Raw genomic sequence first — 16,119 nt, 5'->3', positions numbered from 1 at the left:
TACTGGCTCACATGAGCTATCGAGGTGGAGCTTATGAGCAATCACATTCATTTATAAAAACAGATCCTGAAAAAAATCCAAAATAAAAAATTAGAAATAGATATATTTAAATCAATAAATATGACAAAGATATTTTTCGGTGAGAACAAATAAATGTTTTTCATACAACTCGTGTTTTAAATTCTCGCTGGCCTAAATACTAAAAAAAAACTTTACGTAAGTGAAACGTATCGTAAGCGGATTGAAAAAGACGGAAGTACATATCAGCCTACATCCGGTTTCAGACTCCATCACCAACCATCAAAATGGCGAAGATCGCCAAAACGCACGAAGGTAAACTATTTCGAGAAATATCATACTAAATGCTCGTTTTGATACCACTTTCTGTCATGTAATATAGCGAAAGTTGTTATTTCACAGATTCAGTGTCAGAAAGACGCATTGGCTGCGAGTAAATGTTGCTTTTGAACAGGAAACGCAGCAGGCCGTGATACGACACAACAACGCGGACCGTCAAGATAATGGCGCTGGTTGCTAGCCTGTTAGCTTTACACAGCTACACTGTAGTATTTGCCACTTTTTAATAATTTAACAGACACCACCAACATCTGTTATTCAAGTTATGTACCCAGTTCTTTTTTAACAAATGGTTACTGTGTAGTTGCATCCGTTTTATTTCCATGTTTTTGTAATTTCTGTTCTCATGTGGCTAGCGGTGTTAGCCACTCATTGGATGTATGCATTCACGACACTGCAGTTAATCCACAGTTACACAAGAAAGAATCGGTTTACATATGCGTTTGTTTGGTTTTTCTTTTGGTGATTGTGATCTGTACTTGACCAGTACAAGGACGCTGGCCTTTTCCAGACCGCACCGTTGTTTTAAACCTTGAAATTACTATGTGTTTTTCCACGTGTGTGTGTTCTTGTTAAACCAGGGTAAAACCCCACTCAGATTTTCGTGGGAGATCTGGCCTGGATTAATTACAATAAGTTATTGAACTCAGTGTTCCTCCCCTGGTTATATTAAGGGACAAACAAGACCGGAAATTAACTACATCTTGAAAATGTAACAATGGCAACGTATTGTTTGCACAACATTTGTTACACAGACCTGGTTTAAAATGAAGGTTTTGTTGATTTAATGATGGACTATATATTAACTTTCCCATTTGAATATGCCTGTCAAGTATTATTAGTCCCTTTTACCATATCTAATGCCATTTCAAAACAACCAGTGTGTCAGAAAAACACAATTGTTCACTCAGTCGTATTGTCATGTTAGGTTTTCCTCACCAACAAAGGTAAGACAACAATTCTGGTTGTATTTCATGGAAGTTAGTTGTTTTGCTCTTATTTTGCGGCTGGTTCCGTGATTTTTGGTCGTAAAGTGATATAAATGGTACCGTTGGAATCTGTGAAGTCTCTACTATTGAGCAGACATGATTTTTTCAACATGATGGCGCCGATTGTCCGGTGCCGCTTTAAATGTTTACACTGTTATGGTGTTTTCGGCTCGTGTTGGTTCTATCACTTGGCATTTGGTCTGTGTTTGAACATAAAAATGTTTTTTATGAGTTCTGCATACTTGAATAAGTTGTTCGTTGCACAACTTCTCACTGTCTTGTTTGTTCTTTTTTTTTTTTTTTTTTTTTTAGACATCGAGGCCCAGATCCTGGAGATCCAGGGCATGAAGGCTTCCCTGGTGGAGGAGGGAGAACAGGGAGTGGGTTTTGTTTCCACTGGCTTTTTTGACCAGGAGATCTATGGAGGCAGCGACAGTCGCTTTGCCGGATATGTCACTTCCATTGCTGCCAATGAACAGGAAGAGGTAAGTGTTTTGTTACCTGTGGCATCTCTACATTCCATCACTACTGAGTGTTTGTAAACCACAAATATCAATCCAGTTCCACAGTTTCCCTCTGGAGCTTGACTGCTCCCCCCGTGTCTGTCGCATGCGAGCTAGGAGAGTCTTGCCATTTTTGGTGAGATTTGACTAGACTCTGGTTTGTCTCTGTTTCTCCGCAGGACGATGAAGAGGACACAGCTACAAGCTTGCTGGGCCAAAAGAAGCCCGGCTACAACGCACCAGTGGCAATACTCAATGCCATTCCTCAGTCAGATGAGCAAGTATGTGTTGTTTTGCTGTCCTCAAAATATGGGATTTCCCTGATTTCCTTGCAGTCAAATCTTCTCAATAATTGAATATGTTGGTGTTTGGAGCCTGTCAAATACTGTTCAACAGATATGAGATGGGGTGGAAGTGAAACGCATCTATATGTTCCTTTTTTATATGTAGTTTTTGTTGTAGTTGTTGTTTTCACTGTAGAAATCCACTAACGCGCTCCGTGTCCTCCTTCGCTTTGCAGTACGACCCGTTTGCAGAGCACCGTCCACAGAAGATCGCAGACCGCGAGGACGAGTACAAAGCCCGGCGCAGACAGATGATCATCTCGCCCGAGCGTCTCGACCCTTTTGCAGATGGTAAATTTTTCATATATTTTTTTGTTTTCATTCAGTCTTCCCCATGTCTTTCTGCCCTTTTCATGGTCCATGTTTTTTGTTTTGTGTGACACCCCCCTCATAATAATTACAACCCATGGTGGTTTTGCTGTTCAACCCTTCGACCACAATGCAATTGCTTGCCTCCCAGACCTGATGCCTTCCCCGTGGTCAATCCTACGTGGTCAGAATTTCTCTTCTGTCGTCGTCGCTTTTCTCCCCAACTTTCTTTACAGATTGTATTTCCTTTTTTTGTCGGGAGCGGGCAAATTAATGTCATACTTCCCACTTTGGGGGTTGCCATGCTTTTCAGTGGGAGAGGTGGTTAGGTGCTCTTTGTTTTTAAAGGGGCGTTTCACCTAACAAACGTGGGTCGCAGATGGGTTGTGTGTGGGTCGAAGGGTTGTTGGTGTCAGCCTTAATAATGGTGGGGAAAGTGTAGCGTCCTTTTGATATTCGAGGAAGAGGGTTAGTTGACTTAGTGTGGTGCATTTGCCGAGCACAGACGCTAAACTAGAACCTAAATGATTGAGTTCCACGGAACACTTATGGTACACAGAACAGTAAGCTTCACAATCACATAAAATAAAACATGCCATTTTGTCTTAGACGGAGCTGTAGAGTAGTGAGAGCAGACGAGTAAAGACGCTTAAAAAAACATAATTTATTAATTTGTCAATAAGGGCCCGGATTCTTTGTCTGGGCTCAAAGATAAGTGTCATTTTATGACCTCAGGAGCTCTTATCTAGATTCGGAAGAGGTCAAAGCTGCCTGTAAATGGCAGTTTAATTTTTATTCTGTCTTCGCGTCCCCTGAGACTCTAAGCTTTAATGGCCTGACTGACTCCGGTTGGGTCTAGGTTTCCCTAAAGGCTGCATGTAGAGAGAGCTCTTTTGTACGAAAGTTGTTGTGTAAATATATTTTTATTTTACAACTCTCTCTGTAAAATAGAAATATGTTATCAAATTGTGTACCACAATACCACAGGCCCATACTAACTGTCCTTAATTTCTCTCCTACAGCAGTACTGCTTTGCCAGTCCTGTACTGCCCTCTGTTAAGGGTGCAGCAACTCATCCTGTGTAGGTTATGGGGAGCACAGAAGTGTGAACTTGTCAGTTTGGTCAGGGTCCACTGGCTGCTTTTTTTTGGGGGGGCTGTGAGGCAAGTCAGATGCAGCCCAGCTACTACAAACCTCAGCCCCAGAGATATTTCTTAGTTTTTCTATTTGGCTTTTTCCCCCAAAACAAGATAAACTCTCCTATGCATTCTTGATGGAAAGTTACTGCCCAAATATTGGACTACAAGGTATTTTTGCTGAAGTACCTTCCAAATCTTAGGGTCCTAATGAGTCCCTATGTCATATGGGATTATTCATTTTATGTGAATGCAAAATGTTTAGTGCCATTTCTAGATGTATCCTCACTTTATCTGCTAGTTATAAGAATTGGGGATCTGGAGCTCATGCATTTTTTTTGTCTAAATTTGAGGTTATGTCCCCAAGAAGATGCTTTTTAGTTTTAGTTTTTTTCCTATTTTTGAGTGCCTCAATCATTGCATCACAGGTGGTATACTGTTATGTGTGAGTTCAAACCCTTTTCCAAAGTGTTACTAATGGTAAAGAGAAATTTTCTAGGCTTCTTTTCTGCCGGTTGAAGTCTGACTGCAGATGGACCCTTGGCACTGAAAGTGTACGTATTCTGAAGAGCACAGCCCAGGACCCCTGCATCAGTGATGGCTATAAACTTCTTAATCCACTTAAAAGAGAAACAACCACAGCTCTTCTCTCTATGTATCTGCTTGTTTTTTTTCTCTAGAATGTTACGACTGTATTTAAAGAGAGACAAATGCATATTTGTATGTAATTAAGTAGGACTTTTGTTGTCTTTTTTTAAAAAGAAAAACAGGAACATAAGTAAATCTGTTGGTTTTAAGAGTCAGGATTAGCTGGCTGTGTTTGTGCTTGCTGTCTTTGTGATAAACCCGGGTCCCTGGAGTGTGAACTGATGAGTGTCCCTTTGTTCTTGTTGGTGCTCTTTCGCGCAGGGGGCAAAACGCCGGACCCCAAGATGCAGGTCAGGTCGTATGTGGACGTCATGTTGGAACAGAACTTATCTAAAGAGGAGGTGAGTCGCTCTCTGCTGCTTTAGATTTGGTTAAACCACAAACTAGTCCTGTGGTTTGTGTCTGTTCAGTTTGTGTCATTCATCCGTAACATTTGTGGCGTTTCGCCCACAGAGAGAGATCCGTCTGCAGATGGTGGAGAAGGCCAAAGCAGGGGAACTGAAAGCTGTCAACGGGTCTGCTGCCAGCCAAGCAGCCGCAAAACGCAAGCGTCGCTGGGACCAGACAGCTGACCAGACCCCCTCTAATACTACACCCAAAAAGATGTCCAGCTGGGACCAGGCTGACTCCAATGCTGAGGTGAACATTTCAGCCTACTTACTCATTATTGTCATAGTCCAGTTTCTTTTTATATTATAATCTGATTTTAGACAATTAATAAAAAGACTCCTGTGTGCTGTGATGTAAAATTGTTGATTTTCTCGATGGACTTTGGTGCGGGTGGTTTTCAGAGTAACACAAACTCTGTTATTTGTCTGGAAAGACTTGTCTAACTAACTAACATAAAGTGAAAGACACATGTTATTAGATTTATTTGGTATAACCTGAACTTGTACACGCGTGTCCATGTGCACTGTGACTTAACCTCGTTTCTGATTTCTCTCAGCAAACTCCGGGACACACCCCCGGACACACGCCCTCAAACAGCCGATGGGATGAAACCCCCGGCCGCCCCAAAGGCAGCGAGACCCCGGGTGCCACTCCCAGCTCCCGCATGTGGGACCCCACTCCCAGCCACACACCCGCAGGGGCTGCCACTCCCGGCAGAGACACCCCCGGACACGCCACGCCGGGCCACGGCGGAGCCACGGGCAGCGTGCGCAAGAACCGCTGGGACGAGACCCCGAAGACGGAGAGGGAGACCCCGGGACACGGGAGCGGCTGGGCTGAAACCCCGCGCACAGACCGAGGAGACGAGTCGGTGGGTGAGACTCCAACGCCAGGAGCATCCAAGAGGAAATCTCGATGGGACGAAACGCCTGCCAGTCAGATGGGACCCTCAACGCCACTGCATACCCCCGGAAAGACCCCCATAGGGACACCAGCGATGAACATGGCCACCCCAACACCAGGTCCACCATTTTGTTTCGTGTTTGAGTCCATGTCTCTTTCACAATAATCTCTTCGAGCCTTTTTTAAATCAGTTTCCTCTTGTTTTTCTTCAGGTCACCTGATGAGCATGACGCCAGAGCAGCTGCAGGCGTGGAGGTGGGAGAAGGAGATCGATGAAAGGAACCGGCCTCTCACAGACGAGGAGCTCGACGCCATGTTTCCAGAGGGATACAAGGTCAGTGCCACTTTTTATTTATTTGTCATTGGCAATTATGTTGTCAAGTTTTCACCACACAGAATATACAGTACACAAAAAATAACAAATTACAACTACACAAGCATAAAGACTTAATTCAAAAGGCATTCTTTATGCACAACAGTACATGGTCACAATTAAATGATTTAAAAAGAGAGAAATACAAGACATTTTGAAAAAGCCAATAAACATTTTCTTTCATTTTCTGGACCAAACAAGATTCATTGACAATGACAGTCTTTAGTTGCAACCCTACCCAAGGAGTTACTGGTCTCAATTGCTAATTTGAGCTATTTTTCAATAGAAAGTGTCAGTTTTTGTGAACTATATTCCCATTTATAGGAAAACACACAATGAAGTACTGCATTTATAAGTTGGACACAAGTATAATTGACAGCTGGTGTCGTCCAATGGGAGCCTGGTTGCACGAGCTGTGTGTAAAAGGCCTGGGGTTTGTTTTGCAACCGGGACACGGCGACCATTTTTTAATTTACAATAGATGACTATTTTGCCGTGTAAGGCTAGTAAATATGAGGTAAAGCGTAACATGAGCAGGATGAGAGACAGTAAGTGCTGACAGTTTCTTTGTCTCTTCTCTGCAGGTTTTGCCCCCACCCGCCGGTTACGTGCCGATCCGCACTCCGGCCCGCAAGCTGTCGGCCACGCCCACTCCCATTGGCGGCATGACCGGTTTCCACATGCAGGTGGAGGACCGCACCACGAAGCAGATGAACGACCAGCCCTCAGGAAACCTGCCCTTCCTCAAACCTGACGACATCCAGTATTTTGACAAACTGCTGGTGAGTGACTGACGCACGCAGGACACGTACAAATCACATCAGGCGTTTGTTTCTCTCTCTGAAGTTCAGAGTGTTCTGACCCTGACTCTTGTGTGTCCGTCTCAGGTGGAAGTGGACGAGTCCACGCTGAGCCCAGAGGAGCAGAAGGAGAGGAAGATCATGAAGCTCCTGCTGAAGATTAAAAATGGAACGCCACCCATGAGGAAGGTGGGGTCACTGTCGTCACTTCCTCACACACACATTATTTCACTCCCGCCCCCTTTATCTGTATCAGTCTGACACAAATGAAACCACTTAATCGCACTTATTTATTGAGTTAGGACACGGCAGAAGCATCACTGTTAATATGCTGCAATGAGCACAATTGCGAGATTTTACATCAGTTGCCCGAAATCAGGTAACAAGACAAATAATTAGCAACCTACGTTATACGGTTAAAATGTAATGTGGGCGTCAGATGAGCGTGTGTCTGTTATGTTTATGGTTTATTTTCATTGTTCTTGGAAAGTTAAATAGTTTACACTTCCTTTATATGAACCATGAATGTGTCTCATAACAAGTTACTTATGGGGAATTTCTATTTTCTGGATAATCCTGACTGGAAAATACCCTTAATTTTTCAGGGCTACAATGGTTCATTGATTAATTGGTTTGAGTGAGTTTTAAAAAAATAATTAAAGCAAGTTTTTCATAAAAATCATTAAAACTGAAGGTTGTGGACAAAATGAAGACATTTTGAAGTTTTTATAAACACGGTTGACAACTTGAATAAAAAAAAATGTCGATTCATCTATAAAAGTATGAATTATTATGAAAACTATAATTTCTCGCAGAATGTTATATCATTTATAACATTCTTATTTTTCCACTTAATTCATGCACTTTGATTTTCTTTTCTTTTTTTTATATCATGAATAGCAATTGTTTTGGGAAGGATAATAGTGACATGAAATATTCACACCGTCCCATCTTTATTAGCATGAGTAGCTACACTTTTATGTCTGATTTTTACTTTTTTCTGATTCCCAATCCAGTGATTTGATTGGATTGGTTCATTCAAATTGTACAGCTTCTTTATCACTAACATTAAGTCTTCTGTCAGACATCGACTAAGGACATTTTTAACACTTATAAAACATAAATATCAGATTAATATCCACCTAATAAACTGATTTATTTAACCTCTCTCACTGACTGATGTATCGTCTTCTCTCTGTTTCAGGCCGCTCTGCGTCAGATCACAGACAAAGCTCGTGAGTTCGGAGCGGGTCCTCTCTTCAACCAGATCCTGCCACTGCTCATGTCGCCCACTCTGGAGGACCAGGAGCGCCACCTGCTGGTCAAAGTCATTGACCGCATTCTGTACAAACTGGACGACCTGGTCCGACCATACGTGCACAAGGTACAATGTGCTCAAAGACGTTGTTTTTTTTTATAGGATGTTAAAGGTTGGACCGTGTCTGAGACTTTTCCTTTTTGTGTGCAGATCCTGGTGGTGATTGAGCCGCTGCTGATTGATGAAGACTACTACGCCAGAGTGGAGGGCAGAGAAATCATCTCTAACTTGGCAAAGGTAAAATATGACCCACCTTTTTTTGTTTTTTTTTTGCGAACTATTCTCGTCTGTGTGACCAGTCTGTGGTCACGTCAGAGCTAGTTGTTCGCTAAATCAACACCAACACGAGATTCAGCAAACCGGACACACATTTCCGGTCTGTTCTCAACCTGCACCCGTTGGTTACATCAGTTCATTAGTTAGTGATTCATATTTATTGACATTTTTGATTAGATCCCATCATTTTACCCGGCATTTACTGACCATAATTTCCCCTTTTTTGGAATCCATCTAAAAGTTGCACTGGTTAGTTCTTTAAGTTATGTCTTTGTTGACTTTTAGTTGCTATTTTGATCCTGAATTGACTTTTAATTTTGGATTGAGTTTAAAATTTAAAGAAAGAAAAAACTATCAGTAAACCAAGAAAATTATCAACATGTAAATCAGAACCAAAATATTGAACAGAGGAAGAAAGATTTGACACGTGTCTGTGTGTTTCAGGCTGCTGGTTTGGCCACGATGATCTCCACCATGAGGCCCGACATTGACAACATGGACGAGTACGTCAGGAACACCACGGCCCGAGCCTTCGCCGTGGTGGCCTCGGCTCTGGGCATCCCCTCGCTGTTGCCGTTCCTCAAAGCCGTGTGTAAGAGCAAGAAGTCGTGGCAGGCCCGGCACACTGGCATCAAGATCGTGCAGCAGATCGCCATCCTCATGGGCTGCGCCATCCTGCCGCATCTCCGCAGTTTGGTGGAGATCATCGAGCACGGTCAGTCACGTGTATTCTCTCTCTTTAACGTTGGGGGGGCGGAACTGTCGTAATTATTATCTTTAAAGATCTGCTCTGTGTATAATTGATGAGTAAAATTTAGCTGTTCTAGTTTTTCATGATTATATTCCAAAGTAACTTGGATTTGCAATATTATCGCTGCAAGTTCTCCCCACTGTTCAATTATTATCATCTGATAATCTTCGTCTCACTTTATACCAGTGAAACCAGTGTTTCCTGTTTATTTTGTGGCCTCCAATTCATCGATTACTAAATGGATCTCCAGCTATTCCACTAATCCATTTATCACTGAGTCATTTTTTTGCCACTATTTTCTTTGGCCCACATCTGAACCTTTTAAATTAGAGCTGTAAGTAACCATCATTTCTTGATTTATCATCGAAAAATGTTGATCAGTGTTTCCCATACCTTGAAATGTGAGCAGTTTTAATGGTTTATTTGTTAAATGAAGCAAAGCAAACAACAAATATTCTCATTTAACAAGCTGAAAAACTACTGAAACCTCTCAAATCAAGTGTCAAAATAGATGACAGTCGATTTATTAATCGATTTTAAACCTGTAGATATAGTTCAGTGGCATTAACACTGCTCTTTGGTGTTTTTTTGGACCACAGGTCTGGTGGACGAGCAGCAGAAGGTGAGGACCATCAGCGCTCTGGCCATCGCTGCTCTCGCTGAAGCTGCCACTCCCTACGGTATCGAGTCTTTCGACTCCGTGCTCAAGCCACTGTGGAAGGGTATCAGGCAGCACAGAGGAAAGGTAGGCACTGAATATAATACAATGACAATAATAAATCGTGAATATTAGCGGGGAAGTGAACAGAAGGTGTCTCCAGATTAGGTTAGACATCTCCTTTGTATAAATAAAGGTGTTCACACTTCACGTCTCGCCACCAGGGTCTGGCTGCTTTCCTCAAAGCCATCGGTTACCTGATCCCGCTGATGGACGCCGAGTACGCCAACTACTACACCAGAGAGGTGATGCTGATCCTCATCAGGGAGTTCCAGTCCCCGGACGAGGAGATGAAAAAGATTGTGCTGAAGGTAACGGGGAAGCACTCATTTAGATCCACTTCCTGCGACTCATTCTCGCCTGTTCAACCTCCTCGTGGTTCAACCGGGCTAGTAGTTCGCTACAGTGACGCCAACATGAGAATCAGCAGATCTGATGTCTTTTTGTCTTTTCTGTTCTCACTCTGCAACCGTTGGCTACAACTTCAGACTCATTAAAACATGTGTGCTCTGAAGACAGACATTAAAAAACAACAACTTTTTTTAACAATTTTATCAAATGCATTAAAATATCTGACAAAACTCAAACCAGACCTGGTTTAAAATGAAATAAAATCTTAATATTCTGTCTGTGTTGTGTAGGTGGTGAAGCAGTGTTGCGGCACTGACGGTGTGGAAGCGAACTACATCAAGACGGAGATCCTGCCTCCGTTCTTCAAGCACTTCTGGCAGCACAGGATGGCTCTGGACAGACGTAACTACAGACAGGTGAGAAGGGACTCGCTAACCTGTACTGAACACATGAACCTAAGAGACGAGTCTTTTATTTTTAAAGCCTCTGTAAAGTCTGTTCCTGTGGTGCACGGTTCCCTTTCCCTTTTGAACTGAGATGTTTTTCCACCACACCTCTTAAGTGTTTGGACCTTCTCTCTTCTTCTAACAGTTGGTGGACACCACGGTGGAGTTGGCCAACAAAGTGGGAGCGGCGGAGATCATTTCTCGCATCGTGGACGACCTGAAAGACGAAGCTGAGCAGTACAGAAAGATGGTGATGGAGACCATCGAGAAAATCATGGGCAACCTGGGCGCCGCCGACATCGACCACAAGCTGGAGGAGCAGCTGATCGACGGTATCCTGTACGCCTTCCAGGAGCAGACGACAGAGGTGAGGAGTCACCACGGGCTTGAGTGTCAAATATGAGTGATGTGACGTTGACAGGCGTTTAATGACCCCTCATCTTACTCTTCCTCCAGGACTCGGTGATGCTGAACGGTTTCGGCACGGTGGTGAACGCCCTCGGCAAGCGCGTCAAGCCGTACCTGCCTCAGATCTGCGGTACGGTGCTGTGGCGTCTGAACAACAAGTCGGCCAAAGTCCGTCAGCAGGCCGCTGACCTCATCTCCCGCACTGCCGTGGTCATGAAGACCTGCCAGGAGGTAAAATGTTTAAAGACATGAGCTGCTTTCAGACGTTTTCCAGAACTGCTGATTCCTAGTTTTACCTCCTTAGATTTCCAGAGAATCTCGACAACACAGCAGGAAAACTCTGGATAATTCCTAATATTCTCCAGCTGTTTATTCTCCACATTTACAAATGTACTTCAGAAGCTAATGCCACTTTTTTTTTTACTGTGTTTCCCTGCAGGAGAAGCTGATGGGTCACTTGGGTGTGGTGCTATACGAGTACCTGGGAGAGGAGTATCCTGAAGTGTTGGGAAGCATCCTGGGAGCTTTGAAGGCCATCGTCAATGTCATCGGTAAGTCGCCACTCCAAGATAACCTGGTATTATCTCTGAAGGATCCAGAATCGTCCTCAATGTGTCCTCAGATCTGATCACAGAGGACACTTTTGTCTTCATTCCTGAGCTTCATGAACACAGTCTGTCCTCCGGAGGGATTAGAGTTTGCTTCTTTAGCTGATGTCCTATGATCTGTCACAGTTTTACGGGTTTTTTTTACAGCCAGCGTTGCAAAATGAACCCACGGAAACTCGTGGCTCCAACGATTACTCGATTACAAAGCTAATAGTCGCCTGTTTTAGTTATAGATTGGATCTATGTGTGTTTTTTTTATTAATCAAAACAAGTTCTCAGGTTTTTCAGCTTCTTGTTTATTAATAAATTCTCTATTTTTCACTCTGTAACAGTTTTAATCATTTAAAACTGGTTTTACCGACAAAACAAGACATTTGAGAAGATGATTTTGAGGTTTTGGAGATTTTATTTGCTAAAAGACGTCGCATGTTGTTAAATAAAAGGCAAGTGAAGCTAGATGTGATCATATTGTCACAGGAGATGTTAATACCAGGTCTGAGTGGTTTCCTGTTTCACCTTCATACTTCAGGATGTTCAGAAAAGCCAAACTTGATTATCTAATTGAATATTTTTTTTGTCTTCAGGTATGCACAAGATGACTCCACCCATCAAAGACCTGCTTCCTCGTCTGACTCCCATCCTGAAGAACAGACACGAGAAGGTGCAGGAGAACTGCATCGACCTGGTGGGCAGAATCGCTGACAGGTCAGTGGAACGTTCTCTTTCCAACTTTGTCGATGTTGTAATGTGGAGTTTCTATAAATAAAGTGTATTATATTATAAATGTGTTTTTCAGGGGAGCGGAGTATGTGTCGGCCAGAGAGTGGATGAGGATTTGTTTTGAGCTGCTGGAGCTGCTTAAGGCTCACAAGAAGGCCATTCGCAGAGCCACCGTCAACACGTTTGGTTACATCGCTAAAGCCATCGGGTGAGCACAAAGCATATTTTGTTTATTTTGATATCTATGCCAATATAGAAATGTTATTTTCACTCTCAGGGTAACTGCATCAAGAAATCATTAATTCTGACTCATTTTGGATTGTGGACAAAAACAAGACATTTGAGAACATCATTTCCACAGTTGACAAAACAGATCAACATTTTTTGATATTTTATGAGCTAATTGAGAAAATCTACACATGAATCCATTATGAAAATAATCATTAGTTGCAGCCCTTATCTTTTCTACTCTTTTTCAAATATTACAAACAAAAATAATCAGCAGCATAGTCAATATTAAAACTTTTTTATTTCAGTTCAGTTGGAACCAACACAATCCTATTAATTCATGATATGATAACATTTATGTCTCAGAAAACAGAATATTTGACACATCCTAGTGTCTACTCTGTAAAAATATTGTGAAAGATGTAATATAATTTATATAATCAATACCTCAAGTGCAGTCCTAGTTTACTGTTAATATTTTGTTTAATGTTTGTACTGTACATTCTGTTTATTTTAATACTCATTCATAAATGTCAAAATGTTTATTACCTTTTACTGTCTTAGCTGATAGTCCCTCAAGGGTTAAATTTATTATTTTTAAGGAATATTGAAGCCTCATTAACTGGTTCTCCATTTAACTGCTACTAAGCATTAATTCAACGAGGTGTTTAAAAAGTCATAAATTAAACGTAGTGAAAGTGTAATTGTTAGTAATGATTGTAAATATTCACCACACTATAATAACTCTCTCTATCTCCTCTCAGTCCTCACGACGTCTTGGCGACGCTGCTCAACAACCTGAAGGTCCAGGAGCGCCAGAACAGGGTCTGCACAACCGTGGCCATCGCCATCGTCGCCGAGACCTGCTCGCCGTTTACCGTGCTGCCGGCGCTCATGAACGAGTACCGCGTGCCCGAGCTCAACGTCCAGAACGGTGTGCTCAAGTCCCTCTCCTTCCTGTTCGAGTACATCGGTGAGATGGGCAAAGACTACATCTACGCCGTCACGCCGCTGCTGGAGGACGCGCTCATGGACAGGTGAGCTAGCACAATTTTTCATCTTAAATTGTGGCTGTATACATGAATATGGCTTAAAACATGTCAACGGTTTGTATTTTTAGTGACCTCTGCCCCTCCAGAGTTCACTTAATATAATGTAATGTAAAAAGAAAATTGTGACACTCGTCACCTTAAGTACAAAAAATGTACCTGTTGAAAACGTGTCAATTTTAGCTTTTTATTGTCTTACATTTCATGATTTTATAACTTAATTCTGTGGTCTTGGCGTCACTGACCCATTTTCCTTTGTTTGGCATGGATGTAATGTTCCTGGTCGTCCAGTAGGTGGCAATGTTTATTTTTAAATGGCCAATGGAAGCCTATACTACTAATACTGGAAGTTAAATACATTTTTAATCATTACCAATGTTGGCCAACAAATTGTTGTAATTTTCTTAGCATTTTTGGTTAAGATGTTTTACTTTTAAATTACACTTTAATGAATTTACCAAACATTTCTTGGAAAACTATTTATTTACCATTTGATAAAATGGCATCGGTTGTTACAGACATGGCTGTAAATAAGCACAAATTTTAAAACTGGGTCCCCATAAAGAGAGTTTGGAACACACTTGTATATTTTATTCCATAGAAAATACTGTATATTTACTTTTTTAATGTTAAATTATTTAAGAGTTTAAGAGGAAAAACTGGTATTTCAAGGGTAAAATTGTTAATTTCCACCTGTGTGAGTGAGTGTTTTGACGGTGTCCATGTGTCCTCCTCTTCCTGCAGAGACCTGGTCCACAGACAGACGGCGAGCGCCGTGGTGCAGCACATGTCTCTGGGCGTGTACGGTTTCGGCTGCGAAGACTCGCTCAACCACCTGCTGAACTACGTGTGGCCCAACGTGTTTGAGACGTCGCCTCACGTCATCCAGGCCGTCATGGGAGCGCTGGAGGGGCTGAGGGTCGCCATCGGACCCTGTCGCATGCTACAGTACTGCTTACAGGTAAAGATTACTGCACTGAAGCTTTGTCTTTACTACATTAATATCGTCTGCACTGCACCCACAACTAGTGATGGCACAATGTAGGATATTATTGCTTATTGCTCTATTATTGTGAGTGACTTATGGTCAAACACGCCTACATACAGTCCTTGTGATTTCTTTTTTTATGTGCCACAATTAGGGCTGAAACTAATAAACTGTCGATTATTTTTTTTTGGGTTATCGTTTTGTCCAGAAAATGTTGATGATCTCAAATGTCTAATTTTGGTCCACAAACAAAAAATTATTAATTTCTTTATCATTTCTTTGCTCTATGGAGCAAAGAACACCAGAAAATATTCACATTTAAGAAGCTGAATAGTCAGAAAAACTCCACTATGGATGAAAGTAATGTTAATTTTCATTGATAAATCTGTTATTTTCTTTAATTTGTCATTTTTATCTGCGGGTCAGGGGATAAAAGTTTATTAATCTGCTTTTTGTTCTTGTCCAGGGTTTGTTCCATCCGGCCCGGAAGGTCCGAGACGTTTACTGGAAAATCTACAACTCCATCTACATCGGCTCGCAGGACGCGCTCATCGCTCACTACCCGCAGGTGTACAACGACGACAAGAACATGTACCTGCGCTACGAGCTGGAGTACGCGCTGTAAATAAGAATCCACGCGTTTTCTTTGATTGTTTTTTTTCCTCCTCCTCTCTCGACCGTCGCACCTGTCCGTCTTTTTAATTCAGCAGATGTTTGTCGAAAGAATCCCGACGGAGAGAAAATGTCCTGAATGCCAGTTAGTGAACCTTTTTAAAAAGAGAAGAAACATGAGTGGAAAATTAGAGGAAATAAAGAGGAGGAAAGAACCTTGTAGAGTCTGTACGTATTGTTTTTTTTTTTCCATATTCTTTTTTTTTTCTTCTTTTTTTTAAATGTTCCGTGCGAGTATTGATCAGTCACATGATCCTTTGGTTGAAAATCACATTAATTAAAGTCAGGACAATGTTTTAAATATTTTTTTGGATTATTTTGTTGCTGTAGGCATCGGAGTCGGCCGTAAACGTCCTCCACCCATGTTTCACACCCACTCTGTTATTTGTTCATCGCTTTATTTAACCAAAATAAAACCTTTGTGTATAAAAACTGCTCTGTGTCACATGTCAAGTTTTTTCCCCTCCACAAATATCCCAAAATCATTTGAAACATTAATAATCTCTCAGAGGTTTGATAAATTCATTTAGAATTTCATTTTATGCATGAACACAGAAATCGTAATTAAAAGATTGGAAATCATTTTACGAACTTGTTTGTGTACCCCAAAAAAGTCTCCCATGACCCATTTTTGGGTTCTCGACCCAGTGTTTTCCAAACACAAACATGGAGTTGGAGCTCTTATTTTCATAATTGATCAGTTTTGTCCATAAAATGTCAGAAAATGCCGATTGTTGGATCTCAAACTTGTTTTAATGATTTCGTTTGTTATATGGATAAAAAAAATGTTTTCATTTAAGAAGCTGAAACATTAGAAATGCATTAAACGGATGT

The 16,119-nt window shown here is 41.7% G+C and overlaps 1 protein-coding gene across 2 annotated transcripts; it reads left to right on the top strand.

The window, feature by feature from the left end:
- The first annotated feature begins 249 nt into the window (after positions 1 to 249).
- sf3b1 (splicing factor 3b, subunit 1) lies at positions 250 to 15,720 on the top strand. 2 transcript variants are annotated; one of them, XM_058619294.1, is made up of 24 exons: positions 250 to 333; positions 1,659 to 1,831; positions 2,029 to 2,130; positions 2,370 to 2,484; positions 4,548 to 4,627; positions 4,740 to 4,925; positions 5,233 to 5,698; positions 5,792 to 5,913; positions 6,537 to 6,734; positions 6,840 to 6,941; positions 7,957 to 8,136; positions 8,221 to 8,307; positions 8,791 to 9,061; positions 9,697 to 9,842; positions 9,980 to 10,126; positions 10,457 to 10,582; positions 10,758 to 10,979; positions 11,069 to 11,251; positions 11,460 to 11,571; positions 12,213 to 12,333; positions 12,425 to 12,556; positions 13,341 to 13,613; positions 14,370 to 14,586; positions 15,080 to 15,720. In XM_058619294.1, exons 1-24 carry the CDS (start codon positions 306 to 308, stop codon positions 15,236 to 15,238), a joined length of 3,948 nt encoding a protein of 1,315 aa, XP_058475277.1. In that variant the 5' UTR covers positions 250 to 305; the 3' UTR covers positions 15,239 to 15,720. The 2 variants fall into 2 exon arrangements, with proteins under 2 accessions (XP_058475277.1, XP_058475283.1); XM_058619300.1 differs by lacking the exons at positions 250 to 333; positions 1,659 to 1,831; positions 2,029 to 2,130; positions 2,370 to 2,484 and adding an exon at positions 2,582 to 4,192.
- Positions 15,721 to 16,119: the final 399 nt, after the last annotated feature.

Source organism: Solea solea, chromosome 2 (assembly GCF_958295425.1).
Source record: "Solea solea chromosome 2, fSolSol10.1, whole genome shotgun sequence".
Lineage (NCBI taxonomy): Eukaryota > Metazoa > Chordata > Actinopteri > Pleuronectiformes > Soleidae > Solea > Solea solea.
Note: the sequence above shows the minus strand (reverse complement) of the source record. Positions and strands in the feature narration are given on the sequence as shown.

Bases quoted from the DNA above. Each gene is read 5' to 3' on its own strand.
- sf3b1 (XM_058619294.1), top strand. From the start codon at position 306: ATGGCGAAGATCGCCAAAACGCACGAAG. The intron at 2,131-2,369 runs GTATGTGTTGTT...TTCGCTTTGCAG, and splicing joins TTCCTCAGTCAGATGAGCAA to TACGACCCGTTTGCAGAGCA. The intron at 5,699-5,791 runs GTCCACCATTTT...GTTTTTCTTCAG, and splicing joins CATGGCCACCCCAACACCAG to GTCACCTGATGAGCATGACG.